At 44.1% G+C, this 17,548-nt stretch overlaps 1 protein-coding gene across 4 annotated transcripts in view; it reads left to right on the top strand.

Annotated features, from left to right (window-relative positions):
* Top3a (DNA topoisomerase III alpha) overlaps nt 1-17,548 on the top strand; it is a 29,723-nt gene that overhangs the window by 6,817 nt on the left and 5,358 nt on the right. For 3 of the 4 annotated variants that reach the window (XM_010637440.3, XM_033767269.1, XM_010637441.2), the window contains 15 exons: nt 48-107; nt 715-788; nt 1,946-2,021; nt 2,973-3,081; nt 4,184-4,327; nt 4,438-4,608; nt 5,022-5,122; nt 6,862-6,936; nt 8,326-8,408; nt 9,630-9,837; nt 11,650-11,835; nt 11,958-12,087; nt 13,194-13,307; nt 13,383-13,548; nt 16,265-16,408. In XM_010637440.3, the coding sequence (XP_010635742.1) occupies nt 48-107; nt 715-788; nt 1,946-2,021; nt 2,973-3,081; nt 4,184-4,327; nt 4,438-4,608; nt 5,022-5,122; nt 6,862-6,936; nt 8,326-8,408; nt 9,630-9,837; nt 11,650-11,835; nt 11,958-12,087; nt 13,194-13,307; nt 13,383-13,548; nt 16,265-16,408 (1,841 nt within the window). The remainder of the gene's footprint in view (nt 1-47; nt 108-714; nt 789-1,945; nt 2,022-2,972; nt 3,082-4,183; nt 4,328-4,437; nt 4,609-5,021; nt 5,123-6,861; nt 6,937-8,325; nt 8,409-9,629; nt 9,838-11,649; nt 11,836-11,957; nt 12,088-13,193; nt 13,308-13,382; nt 13,549-16,264; nt 16,409-17,548) is intronic. The other variant, XM_019209481.1, reaches the window with a different exon arrangement.

The following is a 17,548-nucleotide window of genomic DNA, read 5'->3' as shown; positions in this document are numbered from 1 at the left end:
TTGTATTTTTATTTACTTTATTTTTGTATTTTTATTTTGTTTTATAGAGAGAAGGACTTTCTAAATTCAACAAGATCTATGAATTTGATTATTATCTGTATGGCCAGGTAGGTAATAAAATATTTTCAACATAAAGCTGAAGTATGCTTTCAGATCCATGTACATGTACCGTTTTGTTGTACATTCCTTGGGGCTTCAACTATACTGAAGAGAATAGCTGTTTATTATAAATCTACCCTAAATTCTTTGTGCCTTAGAGTTAATCAAGAACAATTGGTCACCCTTATCATATATGAAATGTCAGTGTCTTAAAATAAAGGTCCTTAGTTACAGATGATACTTTTATGACCTGTAAGGAAGTGTGGTCTCCCTCCATCTCTCTCTTTTTCTCTCTCTCCGTTTGCGTGTGTGTGTGTGTGTTGCTGGGGATGGAACTCAGGGCCTCATCCATGCTTGGCAGGCACTGTACCATCAAGCTGCACCCTGAGCCCTGAGGAAATTTTAGATGATACAAAAGGCAGCATCATAGTAGGAGAATTGGTGTGGTGATGGGATTGCCTATGGCTTTTGGCTTTGATGACTTATATGTATATTTCTTCCCAAGCAACTATTTTGGGGGTTTTATGTTCTTTAATAGAAGTTCCTCCTTTTCACTTGAATGATTTGGCAAAATATAACTACAAAAAGACTAACTTGTATTTTGTTATCATTTAGAATGTTACCATGATAATGACTTCAGTTTCTGGACACTTGCTGGCTCATGATTTCCAGATGCAGTTTCGAAAATGGTCAGTACAATTCCTAGGGGAAGGACTCTGATGATTACAGTAAGTTGTGACAAATATAGGAATATATATGTTTTTTGGTACCAGGGATCAAACTCAGGACTTCATACTTGCCAGGTAGGCGCTGTGCCGCTGAGCTAAATCCCCGGCCCCAAATATGGGAATCTTGAAGCATATTGAAGTTACCATGTAACTTAGAGTACCAAGATAACCAAGGGTTGTCTGATTTATTGTAAATTTTTATCATATCTTTAGAATAAATGGCCACTTTTAGATGTTCCCCCAAAATAGACCCCTTTTGGCCATGTGTGGTGGCACACGCCTGTAATCCCAGCACTCCAGAGGCTGAGGCAGGAGGATCACTATGAGTTTGAGACCAGCCTGGGCTACATAGTGAATTCCAGGTCATCTCAACTACATAGTGAGAACCTATCTCAGAAAACAAACAAACAAACAAAATAGACTCCTTTCACACAGCTATTGGATTGCATTTGTTCTGTTGCAAATGTGCATAAAAGGATTCCAAATGTTACCTTAGCAACTCCTGTTAATCTTCACTGGGGAGAGGACATTGTGCTGTGTAGGGGATCATGGACCATTAGCTTTTCTCTTTTCCTTTCCCTTTCTTTCCCATTCCTTCCTTTTCCCTTCCTCTCCCTTTTCTCTTCCCCATCCTCTTTTCCTTCCTCATCACCCCACTTGTGTGTGTGTGTGTGTGTGTGTGTGTGTGTGTGTGTGTGTGTTACTGGGGATTGAATTTGTACTTTCCAGGCAGGCACAGCGCCTCTGAGCTACCTCTCCTCACTCTCTCTCTCTCTCTCTTTTTTTTTTTTTTTTTTTTGGTTATCAAGGATTGAACTCAGGACCTTGCACTTGCAAGGCAGGCGTGTTGCCACTGTGCTAAATCCCTGGCCCTCCTCATCCCCTTTTGAGACTGTCCTGCTCTGCTTTTCAGGCTGCTCTTAAAGTCCTGGGCTCTAACAGTCTCCCACCTCAGCTTTCCAGGTGGCTGCGTTATAGGTTTGCACCACCCCACCTGAGCCATTTTCTCTTAGCGGTCTACCTATGAGCTCACTACAGCAATGCATTCTTTCTTGTTAGAATGCAGGATTCCCCATCATGCTGACATGAGAATCTTTGTGCTTTTGTTTATTTTCTAGGCATAGCTGCAATCCCCTTGTCCTCTTTGAAGCACAAATCGAAAAGTACTGTCCAGAGAATTTTATAGACATCAAGGTAGGATCTTTTGGAAAACATGTGACATTGAAGTTGAAACAACCACATATAGTTGAATGGAGTGATTTCTGTATTTTTAACCTATTGGAATTATACAGAAGGTTTTCCACCAAACTCAGTATTGTGCCATAATTTAAAAAGATCCATGGAGTGGGGATGTAGCTCAGTGGTGCCGTGGCTGCCTGGCAAGTGTAAGGTCTTAAGTTCAGTCACCAGTACCTTACACACACAAAAAAGTTGTTATCCACATCCATGTGTAAATGAGGCTTTTAAAGCTAAGTACCCAAGAGACTATAGCAAGCCATTTTTAGAAATAGCTGTTATTTAAATAAATACTAGGAGGGGCTGGGGATTTAGCTCAGTGGTTCTGGCACCTGCCTTGCAAGCGCAAGGGCCTGAGTTCAATCCCTGGTACCCCCCCCCAAAAAAAAACTACCTTAAATAAATACTAGGAATAAGGAATAAGTATTGTTAAAATTATTAGTTCTAACACCTGTCCTATCCCTATATAGATGGAGAGGCTATGAAGTATATGTGGTTTGACAGTAAATTGTCAGTTCAGTACACCTGTAGCTAGTTCACTGCTAACTGGGAACCCTTCTTGAGATGAAACACACGGAAGTTGTTTTCTGCTTTTTGTTTTTGTTCTGTTATTTTTTAACCAGCAAATAATCAGAACTACTGGAGGTAGAAGTGTGTGTTAGAGGTAAACTACAGTTTCTTCATGTTGTATTGAACCCCCAGCCTTCTCAAAGCACACTTAGAGAACTGGGAGATTGTACTAGTGAGCACACCATCACTGGTGCTGGTGTGAGTGATATTCCTCTTTTCCCTCACAAAGTTCAAACACTCCAGGAACAGCAGTAGTCCTCGGTCAAATCTCTTTAGTGTAAAAGTGTCGAAAATTGCTGTGGACTCTACTGTCAGCATTCTCCCCTCCATTAACTTCAGAAAACTCTGGAACGAGAGACACGGCAGTGCCAGGCCCTGGTGATCTGGACTGACTGTGATAGAGAAGGTGAAAACATCGGGTTTGAGATTATCCATGTGTGCAAGGCAGGTGAGTGCTGCCATTACTCTACTTCTCTTCGGGAACCTACAGTTAGAGCAGTCTGTTGCATATGTGTACAGTGGGCTGTGGCGCAGTTCCTCTTCACAGCCTCGTCTTCATCAAGTGTCGGGCCAACCTGACATGCTTCCTAGGACTACCAGGAGGGTTAAATGAGTCCGCAATGTATTTTTAAGTATATATTTTTTAAATTATATACAAAAGGGCTGGGGATTTAGCTCAGTGGCGCTATGCCTGCCTGGCAAGCACAAGGTCCTGAGTTTGATCCCCAGTACCAAAAAAAAAAAAAGAACAGAAAACACACACACAAATAACATGCAAGAGAATATATATCCCATAAGTGCAAAGAAATTCTAAAGTATTCTGTTTTTTTCAATCACCCATATTCTTTATATAGTGCCTGTTAATAAATAATTGCTGGACTAGGGTGTGTCAGTTACAGAAGAGCACTTGCATACCATATACAAGCCCCTGGGTTTTATCCGCAGTACCTCAATAAATGAATAAAAGAATGAATGAATGTTGGCTTAAATTTGAGTGGCTCTGAGAGAGTAGTACTTCCTGGTGACGTAGAGGAGTGGGGAACAGGCCGTTTTCTGGCTCATAGGGTAGGGTTGCTGGTTTTCTGGAGTGGTTTTGTTTTGAGAAACTGTAATGACTCCTAGGAATTAAAATGTATTAACTTTCAAGGACAGTGTATATGTCCTGTATTCTTTCCGGAAGGGACATGAAATTCCCCACCAGACCTTTTAATTGGCAGCATTTTTCTTTTTCCTAAAGGCCTGAGAACAAGTAAGATTAAAAGGCTCACCTAGGGGCCGGGGATTTAGCTCAGTGGTTCCACCACCTGCCTTGCAAGCCCAAGGCCCAGTTCGATCACCAGCACCAAAATTTAAAAAAAGACTCATCTAGAGAATTTGAGTTAATAACTAAAATTGACTCTGTTGTTTTGGACAATACTCAGGTTAGAGGTTAGAGTGATGTTTCTGTTTCTGACATTGTACACCACACCATTATTCTAAACTAACAGTTGAGGCTTTGTGATGAGTTCATTGTGATTGACTTTGACCTCAGTGACCCTTTGTGTCTGCAGTGAAGCCCAGTCTGCAGGTGTTAAGAGCCCGATTCTCTGAGATCACCCCCTGTGCTGTCAGGACAGCCTGTGAAAACCTGACCAAGCCAGATCAGAGAGTGAGTGATGCTGTGGATGTGAGGCAGGAGCTGGACCTGAGGATCGGTGAGGAGCCAGATGTGCCCTGCCATGTTGGTTTGGGGTTATAAAACCAAAAGTGACCTCATCATTCATCGCTTTCTTGTTCTTTTCCTCCCTCCACCCTTCCTTCCTAGGAGCTGCCTTCACTCGGTTCCAGACCCTGCGGCTCCAGAAGGTTTTTCCTGAAGTGCTGACAGAGCAGCTCGTCAGCTATGGCAGCTGCCAGTTCCCCACACTGGGCTTTGTTGTGGAAAGATTCAAAGCCATTCAGGCCTTTGTGCCTGAAATCTTCCACAAGATCAAAGGTAAGGCTGGAGATTGTTGATGTGGGACCTCCAGACCCAAGGATAACAAAAACTAAGCATTAATAACATTAATTAGATGTATGATTTTTTTTCTTTTCCTCACTCCCCTTCAGCCTGCTCCATTATAATCAGGATCTTGGGCCGGGGGTGTAGCTCAATGGTACTATGCCTGCCCGGCAAGTGCAAGGTCCTGAGTTCAATCCCTGGTACCACAAAAAAACATACAGTATTATCGCTTCTCGGCCTTTTGGGTAAGATCGAGTGTAATATTCAAAATCTACTTAGGTTTTTCTTAACCAGTACTCTTTCCTATTTCAGATTCCTTTCATTTTCACTGTAATACCTCTTTTTCTGTCTGTTGTATCGCGTGGATTCTCTGAAACAGCCCTTCTGTTTGTCTTTCCCCAATATAGTAACTCATGACCACGAAGATGGTATTGTAGATTTCAATTGGAAAAGGCATCGTCTCTTTAACCACACAGCTTGTCTTGTCCTCTATCAGTTATGCATGGAGGTAAGGAGTCCTATGAGAGCTTAATGACCTAGAAAACATGCTGTGCACCTTCCCAGCCCTGCCCTCTCTGTTGGCACAGGTGATCCTCTCCTGTTCTCCCACTGAAGTCTATTAATTTTTAGTTTGCATCTCAGGGCATCACTTTTTGGGGATAAGAAAGACTAGATCCCCATGAAAATATCCCTAAAAGTACAGACATTTTGACAAGTGTATAGCAGAAATCCTTCCTGCCAATAATATACTGTTATCAGAAATCAGTCAGGGTCAGTTAGACCTATCTACACTGAACTTCTAGAGCTCCAAAGGGCATCTGGTCCAACCTTCTTCCACTGATCCCATGAGGGACCCTACAGAGATAAAAATCACAAATGATTTTCATAAATTAATTCACAAGTTAAGTTACTTGTGACTTTCACAGGTTAATTTCTTATAGTGATAAATGCCAGGGTGAAAATAAAGGAATAGAGAGTGGTGTGAGGGCAGGACGCAGACTATTGGTTGAAGTGGTTTTACGGGTGTGCGCAGCACACAGCAGCTCAGGCCGTAGGTCATTCAGTGGCAGGGCTGGGACGCCCCCTTCACACATCTGACCCTCTGACGCCAGCCCAAGTGGTACCACTTCCCATAGGTCAGCGCCTCATTGCCTGGTTTAACCTGGGACTGCACACAGTGGTGTCTAAGTAAGATCCACAGAGCTCTAGACTTTGATAGTTTGTGATGTGCTATGGAAGGTTTATTATTATTTTGGAAAAGGAAATAGAAACTGTTAAGTACCTGTTGTGTGCCACATTATTGAGTGTTATTTTATTTCTTCTTAATAATCCCACAACAGCAACAATACCCGTGCCCATTTCAGAGAAGGAAGATGAGAATGTAAAGAAGCTCACAGATGTCCTAGAGCTATTGAGAGATGGAGCACTGGCCATTAGATTAGATCCCAGTGTATCTGTGTTCCTCCTGTGGAGTCCGTCATTTCCGAGGAATCACCCTATCTGTCTGCCACTCTGCCTTCTGACCCTAGACAATGTGGAGTCTCTGAAACACTGCATATTTATTGTTAAATAAAAAGACCTTAAATAAATAAGGTGCTGTTGTTCACCAGAATGTGGGGCAGGTGGCATATTTTTAACTCCTTGGAAAGATTTGACTTGTTCCCCAGTGTATTGGAAAGGAGAAATTTAGATTATGTTACACATAATCTCATTAGCAAGTCACTGAAGCTGAGTTTTTTGAGTATTTACAGTCTTTTTAAAATGTAAGGTTGGTACGAGCCCCAGTTGCCTAATGGATAAGGCATTGGCCTCCTAAAATGTAAGGTTGGTTTTAAGATTAGTTATCCCAGCTTGTATAATTTTTCGTATTTTTAACTATCCTGAAGAGCAAGTGTTGGTAAAAAACTACTCGAGATTCAGAGACTACAGCATTCCATTGGCTCTGCAACAGGCAGCTTAAGGTTTATAAAATTGCCCTTCAAAATCTTGGTTTGAGTTGCCAGGGATGTAGCTCAGTGATGCAGTGCCTGCCTGGCAAGCGCAAGGCAGAAAAAAAATCTTAATTTGAGTGGAAAGAGAGTGATGGGAGTCTACCATACTGTCCACTGCAATGGGACACTGCTGGGCTGAGGCTGTGGTCTCTGTTGGCAGTCATTGCAGTCTAAAACAGTGAACAAGGGCTGCTGCAGCAGGTTGGAGGTGATACATGCCCAAGTTAACATGGCCTTTGCTTTCCTGGTCTTGTAGGATCCCATGGCAACCGTGGTGGAGGTCAGGTCAAAGCCAAAGAGCAAGTGGAGGCCTCAAGCTTTGGACACTGTGGTACGTTCAGGACAGACTGTTCCAGCACTAAGGAACAATTGCCCCCTATTGTAAGGCTGAGGTTCTACTTACACAAAGCCACACAGCAAAGCTCTTGGGGAAGACATAAACCTGGTTGACATCTCAATCGTTTGTTGTTTTAAAAAAAAAAAAGGCTGGGGATTTAGCCCAGTGGTTCCAGTGCCTTCCTTGCAAGTAAAAGGTCTTGAGTTTGATCCCTGGTACCAAAAAAAAAAAAAACTTTAAAGTTAGCCTATATAATTCCTAGTATCACTGGTGGGGGTGAATAATAAGTATAATATAACTGCATTATATGAGGTTTGAGGAAGACAAGCTATAATCTTTCCATCTTTATATAACCACTGACATAATTTGGTATCTCCCCCCCGCCAAAGTTTCTGGATTGAACCCAGCGCCTTGACTCTGAGCTGCATCCTCAGCCCTTTTTTATTTGCTTGTTTTTCTTTGAGACTCAATAAGTGGCCCAGGCAGGACTCAAATTAAATCCTCCTGCATGAGCCTCCCAGAATGCTGTTATCCAGGCATATATTATCACACCCAGCTCTTATTTTTTTTTAATGTATGTATTTTATAGCATTACAGTTGGAGTATCTTGTTTTTTCCATGCAAGTACTCTGCCACTGAGCTTATACCCCCCCAGCACAACGTGTGCTTTACTCTTCACTGCTTAAATATGCTTTCACATGTAGTCAGCAGTGTTGTTGGAGTGTCACATAGGAAAAAAGATCAGCTAGTTATTCCCTTGGAGGCCTCACAGGATGCTTTTCATCATCCAGTGAAATTTTCTAGGGCTTGAGTGGTATTCCCACAATGTAGTTCTTAGACTGCCTCCCTTAGTATCAGTATGTTAGATTGTGTATTAAAAATGCAGATGTCAAGGGCCTGGGATTTAGCTCAGTGCCTACCTCGCAAGTACAAGGTCGTGAGTTCAATCCCCAGTACCAAAAGAAGAAAAAGCAGATGGTGGTACACATCTGTAAACCCAGCAGTTGGGAGGCTGAGGCAGGAGGATTGCTGCCTGTACTACAGAGTGAGTTGAAGGACAGCCTGAACTACATAGCAAGACCCTGTCAAACAAAAAAAGATGTCAACTTTTGTCCCAGCCCTACCCTATCATATTCTCCAGTGGTTGGACCCCTAAATCTTCTGGCTCCCCAGGTTAATCTTAGAGCTACACATTAGTGTCTGAGAATCACTGGTTGGCATCTGCCTACCAGGTGCAAAAATCTTCCTTGAGCATAGTTCTTCCTTTTCAGAATGAGAACAGCAGGTAATATGACAGGGGCTAGATCTGCTGCAGATGAATTGTGTGGTTCTGTGATTCCCTGACTTACTGCACCTTAACAGGCTTTTTGACTCTCTTAATAGGAGCTGGAGAAACTGGCTTCTCGCAAGTTGAGAATAAATGCTAAAGAAACTATGAGAATTGCTGAAAAGCTCTACACTCAAGGGTAAATATTCTCTCAAGACTTGAGATTATGCATGCTAGATAAACACTATCACTGAACAATTCAAAATCCTACTCTTGGATTAGGATTAGCAACTCTCCCTTGGGCCTTGGCAAGAGACAGGCAAATATTCACAAAATCGTCCCTACCTTGGCTATCATAAGCACCCCAGCACTGAGGTTCCCCAGCTGTAGTATTCAACATGTGGCTGTTGAGCACTTGAAATTTCAGTTGTCCTAATTAAAATGTATTATAGGGCCAGGGATTTAGCTCAGTGGCACAGTGTCTGCCTTGCAAGTACAGAGTCCCGAGTTCGATCCCTACTACTGCAAAAATGAATGAATGAGTGAATGAATGTATTATAAGTATAAAATATACACTGGATTTTAAAGACGTGTGAAAATAAGATGGAAAACATATCAGTAAGTTTTTTCTCTTTTGTAGGACTAGGGACCAAATCCAGGGCCTCACACATTCTAGGCCATTGCTCTGCCACTAAGCTGTCTGAATAAATTTTTTTTTTTAGTACTAGGAATTGAACCAAGGGCTTTTGTATTGAGCTGCATCCCCAGCCCTATATTTTTTATTTTGAGACAAGGTCTTGCTAAGTTGTCCAGCCTGCCCTCAGACTTTCCAAAATATTGGGATTATAGACATGTACCACCATACCCAGCTTCAATAATTTTTAAGTAACCAACAGAAAATTTAAAATTGCAGAGTACACATCATAGTTTTATTGGACATTGTTCTTTGTATGCTTTAAGAAAAGTTACAGGATGGGCTGAGGAGTTTAGCTCAGTGGTATCGTGCATGCCTCATGAGCACAAGGTCGAGTTTGATCCCTGGTACCGCAAAAGAAAGAAAGAAAATTTACAGGACCGTCTACTGTGGGAACTCAGGACCAGCAAGGCTAATGCATGGCTCAGAGTTGTTCTGTTAGTCTAACCCGAAGAGAGGCCTCAGTATTGCTGCTGAGGGCCTTTATCTTAGACTGTGTTGTGCCTTCACTCCTTTTGCTTCTCCAAGTATCCTAGCAAGAGAACTTACTGCTTTCACCCCTAAAGGGGTCCTATCTTAAACCTTTTGTCAGCGTGGGTCACTAGGTGCTTTTCGTTTGAGTTGGCTGTCAGATGAGTGATTACAGGTGTTATCTGAGGACTCCAGTTTTTAAAAACCAGTGAGAGCTTAGCAATTTATTTTCCTTTTTGTTTACCTTTCTTTTAGGTACATCAGCTATCCCCGAACAGAGACAAATATTTTCCCCAGAGACTTAAACCTGATGGCATTGGTGGAACAGCAGACACAGGATCCAGACTGGGGGCCCTTTGCCCAGAGCATTTTAGAACGGGGTGGCCCCACCCCACGCAATGGAAATAAGTCTGACCAAGCTCACCCTCCCATTCACCCCACCAAGTATGCCAGCACGTTGCAGGTTGGTGTCCCTGAGTGTACCTCCTGCTAAAACCTTTCAGCAGTAGGATTTGAATTTGTTCTATGGGTTCTGATATTATGAAGTAAGTAATTTTGAAATATCAATTGCATCTCATAAAAGAGGATTCAGTATCAGAATTCTACTTCGTAGTCCTGTGCCTGGCTTTCATGCAAGGTCCCCCACTGTGGGCTCTACTCTGGGTCTGCTCTGCTGCCTCCTTACTGGTTCTTCACAGATGTGGCTGCTCACCTTCCCCCGGCTCTTGCACAGTCTCCACACCTACAGCAAGCCTCAGCCTTTCTGGTCCCTTGCTGCCTGGTGAAAGCCTAACTATCCTCTGAGACTAGATTGATTTCCACGGCCTCCCCTTGCACATTCTTTCCCATCGCTACTTTCGCCACAGTGGTCGCACACGGCTCTGCCTGGCTTCAGCCGTTTCCTGGTCAGGAGTAAGTGCTGTGCCAACAGCAGCTGTTCAGGCTTGTTTGATACTTGCAGCCAAGTAAACTTTGATCTTCTTAATTATACATATTCTTTCTCATTTAAAAAGTACCACATCTTTATTCTAGACAGTTTAAAAAATGCAACAGATCATAAGGGGAAAAATGCCTATCGTCCAACTCCTACTCAGGACATTTGCAACACAAGCATGTAGTATTCTTAAAATAAAGCCAATCTCCAATAGCTCTCTGAAAACTACCATTTAATACTGTATTATGAGAGTTTCTCCATTTGCTGTATATGTAGAAGTCTCATAGCACCAAGTGTAGTGGCACACACCTCTAATCCCAGTGCTCTGGGAGGTTGTGGCAGTGTGAACTCAGCCTGAGCAAGTTAGTAACTTAGTGTGAGACACTGTCTCAGTGTTTTAAAAAAGCTGGGGTTATGGGGATAAAGCTCAGCGCGAATCCCTGGATTTACCCAGTATCATCAAAAACGATTCCTAACAATCACATCGATATACCATAACCTATTTTGCCAAATCTGTTTATGTAAGATTAAATTGCTTCCCTTTTTTTCAGGGTTTTTACAACAGGGTCCTACTATGTTCAGGCTGGCCTGGACCTAGCTGTGTAGCCCAGGCTGTCCTCAAACTATGTCAGTCTTCCTGCCTCGGCCTCCGCAGTGGTGGGATTACAGGCATGCACTACCACGCTTGGCTGTTTCCAACTTTTTGATACATGATCCACTACAGTTAATAACATTTGTGCAGGTCTCCATTTAATTTCCTTTGAATCAATTCTTAGGAGGGAAATTATTAAATATGCGTGTAAATGTCCTGTGATGTTTTTTTGGGTGGTGGGGTACAGAGGATCAATCTCAGAACCTTGAGCTTGCAAAGTAGGCACAGTACCACTGAGCTAAATCCCCGGCCCTCCCGTGATCTTTTGATAGATTGAGTCTCCCTAAATCTTTGCTTAGCTCACTGGTGGAAATTTACCCTCACAAGTCACTGCTTACGTGCATATACAGAGTGGGCCCTGGGCTGTCAAACTGTCACTCTGCAAATCTTATATTCAGGAGTGTCTTGCTAACTTCCTATGCCTTTGTCTTATTTCTCTCAGATTCATTGAGAGAACAGTGACTCCCTTACTTATCTTTAGCCTAATTAGAGTTGTAAGGTGTATCAACCAAACCCTATGAGCGCTCCAGGGACCCTCTTGATGCAGGGCCTGAGCAGCTGTGTGTCCTGTTCTATGTAAAACTTTAGACTGACGGTGGCATAAGCCAGGCTGACACTACCAGTGGCACTGGTATGCTTTAGAAGTACTATTCTGGAAGGAGTTTCAGGCCCTTTTTCCTTTTCTTCAGGGAGATGAACGGCGACTATATGAGTTCATTGTTCGTCATTTCCTGGCTTGCTGCTCCCAAGATGCCCAGGGACAGGAGACAACTGTGGAGATTGACATTGCTCAGGAACGCTTTGTGGCCCATGGTCTCATGATTCTAGCTCGAAACTACTTGGATGTGTATCCATATGATCGCTGGAGTGACAAGGTAATAATGAGGCGGGTCCCGGGAAGGGATGACAGCTATCCTCCAACACTGTGCTGGCTGAGGAGCAGTACCTGAAGGTGAGAACAGAATGATCTGACCTGTACTCCTGCTGCTCCCTGTAGCTCCTCCCTGTCTATGAGGAAGGCTCCCACTTTCAGCCCAGCACTATAGAGATGCTAGATGGGGAGACCAGCCCTCCACAACTGCTCACTGAGGCCGACCTCATCACCCTCATGGAGAAACACGGCATTGGTCAGTAGTTTGTTCGGAGAGCCCGTGGCCCTCAGGCGTTTATTCCTACTTAATTTTGTAGTTAGTTTTGAAGTGAGGCTTGGAGAGGTTCTAAGCTTACTGAAAGTTGCAAAGGGTGTGCATTATAAAAATATGGTCCATATAACCAGCCATTATGCTGTTTCTGTTTATTTTGTTTTTTAAAGTTCTTGTTTGAGTTTTTTTCTTTTCAGTGGTGCGCATCAAACCCAGAGCCTTGCAAATACTAGGAAAGCACTCCACCTCTGAGCTACACCTCAGCCTCAGCCAGGGATCTTAAATCTCACATGGCACCCATAAAATGAAGTAGATGTTTCTGGTGACTCAAAGCTCAGATGAGAATACCCTTGAAGTGTCAGACAGGAATTGTGGAACAGTCAGGCACAAGGATCAGAAAGAGGATTAAGACCTAATCTTTCCCTGTAAGCACTCACTCTGTCAGAAAAACCAAACGAGAGCAGGCAAAGTCAAGTCCATCCTTGGCGGGGTTTGAGAAGGACATGGGAACAGGAGAGCACAGGCCTCCTATGGCTGTAGAGGTGGGGTCATAGAAGGTAAAGCTGAGATGATTTGAGCCAATTATGCAGGGCCTTGTGTACCCAGCTGAGAGGTTTATTATATCAGCACTTGTTATCTGTCTTACTTACTACACTCACACACGTGAGTGTGTTGTTGGTTTGCATTTCTCTAAGAACACAGCTGCATTTTAAAAGGTCCCTTTGGCCACAGTTTAGACTAAGTTGTGTGGAGAAAGAGGCCAGAAATGGGCACATGTGAGAACGTTGCATGTGGAAATAATGCAGTTGCTACGAGGTGGGTTGTAGCTTTGGTCCTGACTTGAAGGAGAGCAGAATTTAAAGCAGGAGTTGTAAAGCTGAAATTGACAGTGAAGATAAGTCATTGGGTGGAAGGAGGCAGGAGGGTTGAAGTCACCAGTATAATTTGTAACCAGAGCTAGATGTGAATAGAAGCATCTCTCCTTCATTGGCTGCCCAAGTAGAAAAGGGGCCAGCGTGACCAAGGTACCTACAAGCAGTGTGGATGCCGCTGTCTGTGTTGCCTCAAAGTAACCAGGAATTGGCTTCCAGGTACGGATGCCACTCATGCAGAGCACATTGAGACCATCAAAGCCCGGATGTACGTTGGGCTCACTTCTGACAAGCGGTTCCTCCCTGGGCACCTGGGCATGGGACTGGTGGAAGGTAAAGGAGGAGGGAGATTGCCCCAGCCCTGTGGGTATCATGTGGAGCCTCACAGAGCACTCCTCTTTCCTACAGGTTACGATTCCATGGGCTATGAGATGTCTAAGCCTGACCTCCGGGCTGAGCTGGAAGCTGATCTGAAGTTGATCTGTGAAGGCAAGAAGGACAAGTCTGTGGTTCTGAGGCAGCAGGTGCAGAAATACAAACAGGTTTTCACTGAAGCAGTGGCTAAGGCGAAGAAGTAAGTGCCAGACCCTGCTTTCCTGCCCCAGAGGTCCTATAGCCCCAGGCCTTGGCGATAGCAATTCCCATGAGAAATGAGAGTTCTTGGGGACAGCAGAAACAAGCAGATGCAGCTACTCCTGACCCAGGCCCTTTGGGATACTGACCCTGCAGGATTATCTTTACGAGTAGTCTCATTAACTTTTGGGGAAGCTGGCCACACGGGCTCTGGTTCTTTGGCTTTTCTTCCTCTGAAATGGTCAAAATAAGCTTCATCAATTAATTTGACCTGTTGTGGGTGTGGGTGTTATTTCAAGGTCTTTGCAATGAGCTACATCTCCTTTTTTTTTTTTTTTTTTTTTTTTTTTGAGACAAGATTAGCTGGCCATGGGCTCGTTCCTATAATCCCAGCACTTGGGAAGCTGAGGCAGGAGGATCTCTATGAGTTCAAGGTCAGCCTGAGCTACATAGTGAGTTCAGGGCCAGCCTGAACTCATAGTGAGACTCACTAAATTGGGCTCAAATTTGCAGTCATCCCAGAGTGCTGGGATTATAGGTGTGAAGCTCAGTTTGAAGGCTCCAGATGGGGATTATACTCTCTGGGCCTTACACATGCTACACAGGTGTTCTACTTTTGAGGCAAGGTCTTGGTAACTTTTCTACAGTTTCCAAGGTTGGCCTCAAACTTGTCATTTTCCTGCCTCACCATCCCCCAAGAAGCTAGGATTATATAGGCATGTGCTAACTCACCCAGCCATATGGTCTTTTTTTTTTTTGGTTTTTTGGTTTTTTAAGACAGGGTCTCACTATGTAGTTGAGACTGACCTGGAACTCACTATGTAGCCCAGGCTGGTCTCAAACTCACAGTGATCCCCCTGCCTCAGCCTCCCGAGTGCTGGGATTACTGGTGTGCACCACCATGCCTGGCTCAGCCATATAGTCTTTAAATCAGTAAATCCACATCCTCGGAAATGATCTATTTGTTATCAGGAATATTCAGAATTGTCCACTTAAGTTTAAGCCAGGATTACACCTGTAATCCCAGTACTTTGGAAGGCTAAAGCAGGAGGATCAAGCCCACCCTTGGCACTTGAGTGACTTAGATCATCTCAGAATAAAAAAGGGCTGGGGATGTAGCTGAGTATTGTAGGCCCTGAGTTTGATCTCCAACATCACAAAATGAATGAATGAATGGTGTTGGCCATTTAGCAAGCAGCATGTGTCTGTTTTGTTACTTAGCACATTTTCTACTTGTGATTCTGTAATTTATATCAGATAAGTGTAATATGTGTGTATATATGTGTGTGTATATATACATACACACACTAATATACATGTCCATATATGTGTGTGTGTATGTATATATATTTGGTCCTCATTTCCTGGCACACACAAGTCCTAAAACCCCTGGACTCTCCAAGTGGGGAGTGTCTTGTTTGTTAATCAGACGACGGGCAGAGAGTCAGGCATTGACAGCCCCTGGATGGGGGGCCTGTCGCCAGGGACCAGCCATGTGATTACATACAGGTTGGAGCTTTCAGCTTCGCCACTCCACCTTCACCCCACCCTTACCCACTAGGGATGGTTGACCAGGCTGAAACTTGAGTTGATCGCCTGTGGTCAACAATTTATCAATCATACTGAATTAATAAAGGCACCATAAAGCCCTAAAAACACAGGGTTCTAAGTTTTCCAGCAGCCGAGTGGAGGTTCTGGAAGGTGGCGTATAGAGACTGCATGGAAACCCCACGTCCCTGCTGTGGTCCTTGGCCCACGCATCTCTTCCATCTGGTGTCCCTCAGAGTTCTGTGAGCTGCTCTAGTGACTTAAACCTGAGAAGGGGCTTATGAGAAACCCAGTTTACAGCCATTGTTCAGAAGCACAGTTCACAGTTTGGAGTTTGCCACTGGCCTCTCAGGTTCAGGCAGTCTTGGGGACTGAGCCCTCAATCTTTGAGTTCCTAGTCACTTTCTCATTCTTGAGGTGAAACACCCACAACTTGCAACATAAAGGAGGAGTGGTTTAATTTTGCTCCCATTTCAGCCCATAGGGCATGGCAAAGGGGCATGGTGGAGAAAAATTGCTCACAGCACGGTGGACAGGAAGCAGAGTCAAGAAAGAACTGGGAATGAAAATGTCTCTTGTGGGTTATGCTCACAGTGACCTGCCTCTTCCAGCCAAAATCTACCTTCTAACAGCAACTCAGCCATCCTGGCCCATAACCTAACCACCTTTCAAAAGCCTCAGCTTTGAGTACATGAGGCTTTGAGGGAGTATCTAGATAAAAACCATAAAAAGGTCTGATACAAATTCCAAAGAGATTGGTTTGAATTGAATTCGAGGACACGAACCTGGACTGTTGCGTGGTGTGTGGGGGAAATAAATCCCATACTATCTATGTGTATGGTAGAAAATGACAGTTTACAGTTTTTCATTCTTCATGCTATCTGATGTCACTTTTGAAAAGAAATGCGTGAGCTAACATTAAATGCTGACGGACACTCCAGAGTTTGTACATGAACCAAATGTGGTTTCATATGTATGGCTGCAGCTGGGTTTATTCCAGGAGCCAGGAGTCTTAAGGGGAGCCAGGGCTGCTTCATGAGCCCAGTGTCCTCTGCCTTCTGTGCATCAGATCAGCTGGTTCCTTGCTGTGTATGTTATGGACACATACAGGTCTCATCAGTGCCTTTGCAGTAATTGCCAGCGGTAGTGAATTTTTGCCTTTCCCTCAGGTTGGACGAGGCCTTGTCTCAGTACTTTGGGGAAGGGACAGAGACACCCCAGCAAGAAGACATCTACCCAGCCTTGCCAGAGCCCATCCGGAAGTGCCCACAGTGCGACAAAGACATAGTCCTAAAGACCAAGAAGAGCGGTGGGTCAGTGTCCAACTTCTGCCCCCACTCTGCTTGCCAGTCCCTGCGGTGTTGGCCAGCCAGCTCTGAAAGACCCTGTCACCTCTTGTCCATGTCACAGGATAAAAGATGGGCCTGCAGTTGGCCCCTGGGCAAAATGTTAGAGCTAGAAGGTTAACAGAGTGGGATCTGGGTGTAAAGTGTTGTGGGAGACTGAGAAGTAGTGTGGGTGTTGTTTTGTTGGTGGTGGTGTTTTTTGTTTGTTTGTTTGTTTTTGTTTTTGTCCTCTACACTGGGCTAACATTTATCCAACATGTAGCAAGTGGTAGAGTGTGGGCTTCAGACCCAGATATGTCTGAGTTCAGATTCCAGTTATGCTACATATAAGCTGTATGATCTGAAGCAAATTACTTGACTACTCTGATTCCGTTTGTTTTTCTATAAAACAAGCTCAGTAGGATCTACTTCACAAAGCTGTGTTAAGGGTGGGAATTTGAAGAGGCAAGACTATGGGATATTTATTGCCTGGTTTGTCAGAATGGGCACTTTAACCCCAGAATCAGGTTGTCAGCTATCCAGACCAACAGCTCACCACTGCAGGTTCATGGGAGAGGAAGTGCTGAAAAATTGAGGCAGCCAAGCCTCCTCTGCCTGCCTTCTGTCCGATAGATGCAGGGTGTTCAGCATACATCTCATCAGGTCTTTGTAACCTCCTGCAAGGAAGATTTTTTTACTTGTTATTTGAGACAGGGTCTCATGTAGTTCAAGCTAGCTTTGAACTTTGAACTCACTGTGTAGTCCAGGCTGGCCTCAGAAATCACAGTAATCCCCCTGCCTCAGCTTCCGAAGTGCTGGGATTATAGGCATGCACCACAATGCCTGGCAAGGAAGGTGTTTTATTTTTTGTGTTGGGGGGTAGGATGCTGGAGCTCAAACTCAGAACCTTGCACTTGGGAGGCAGGCACAAGGAAGGTTTTGAGGGGGTACTTGGAGTCCAACTTAGGCCCTTGAGTTTGTGAGGCAGGCGCCAGAACCACTGAGCTAAATCCCCAGCCCAAGGAAGGGTTTTTTGTTGGGTTTTTTTTTTTTTTTTTTTTTGGTACCAGGGATCGAACTCGTCTTTGCGCTTGCCAGGCAGGCACCAGAACCACTGAGCTAAATCCC

The sequence above is a fragment of the Fukomys damarensis genome, unplaced genomic scaffold, assembly GCF_012274545.1.
Source record: "Fukomys damarensis isolate Sample0158 unplaced genomic scaffold, DMR_v1.0_HiC HiC_scaffold_23, whole genome shotgun sequence".
Lineage (NCBI taxonomy): Eukaryota > Metazoa > Chordata > Mammalia > Rodentia > Bathyergidae > Fukomys > Fukomys damarensis.
The sequence above is the reverse complement of the archived record's forward strand: the minus strand, read 5'-3'. Positions and strand labels throughout refer to the sequence as shown.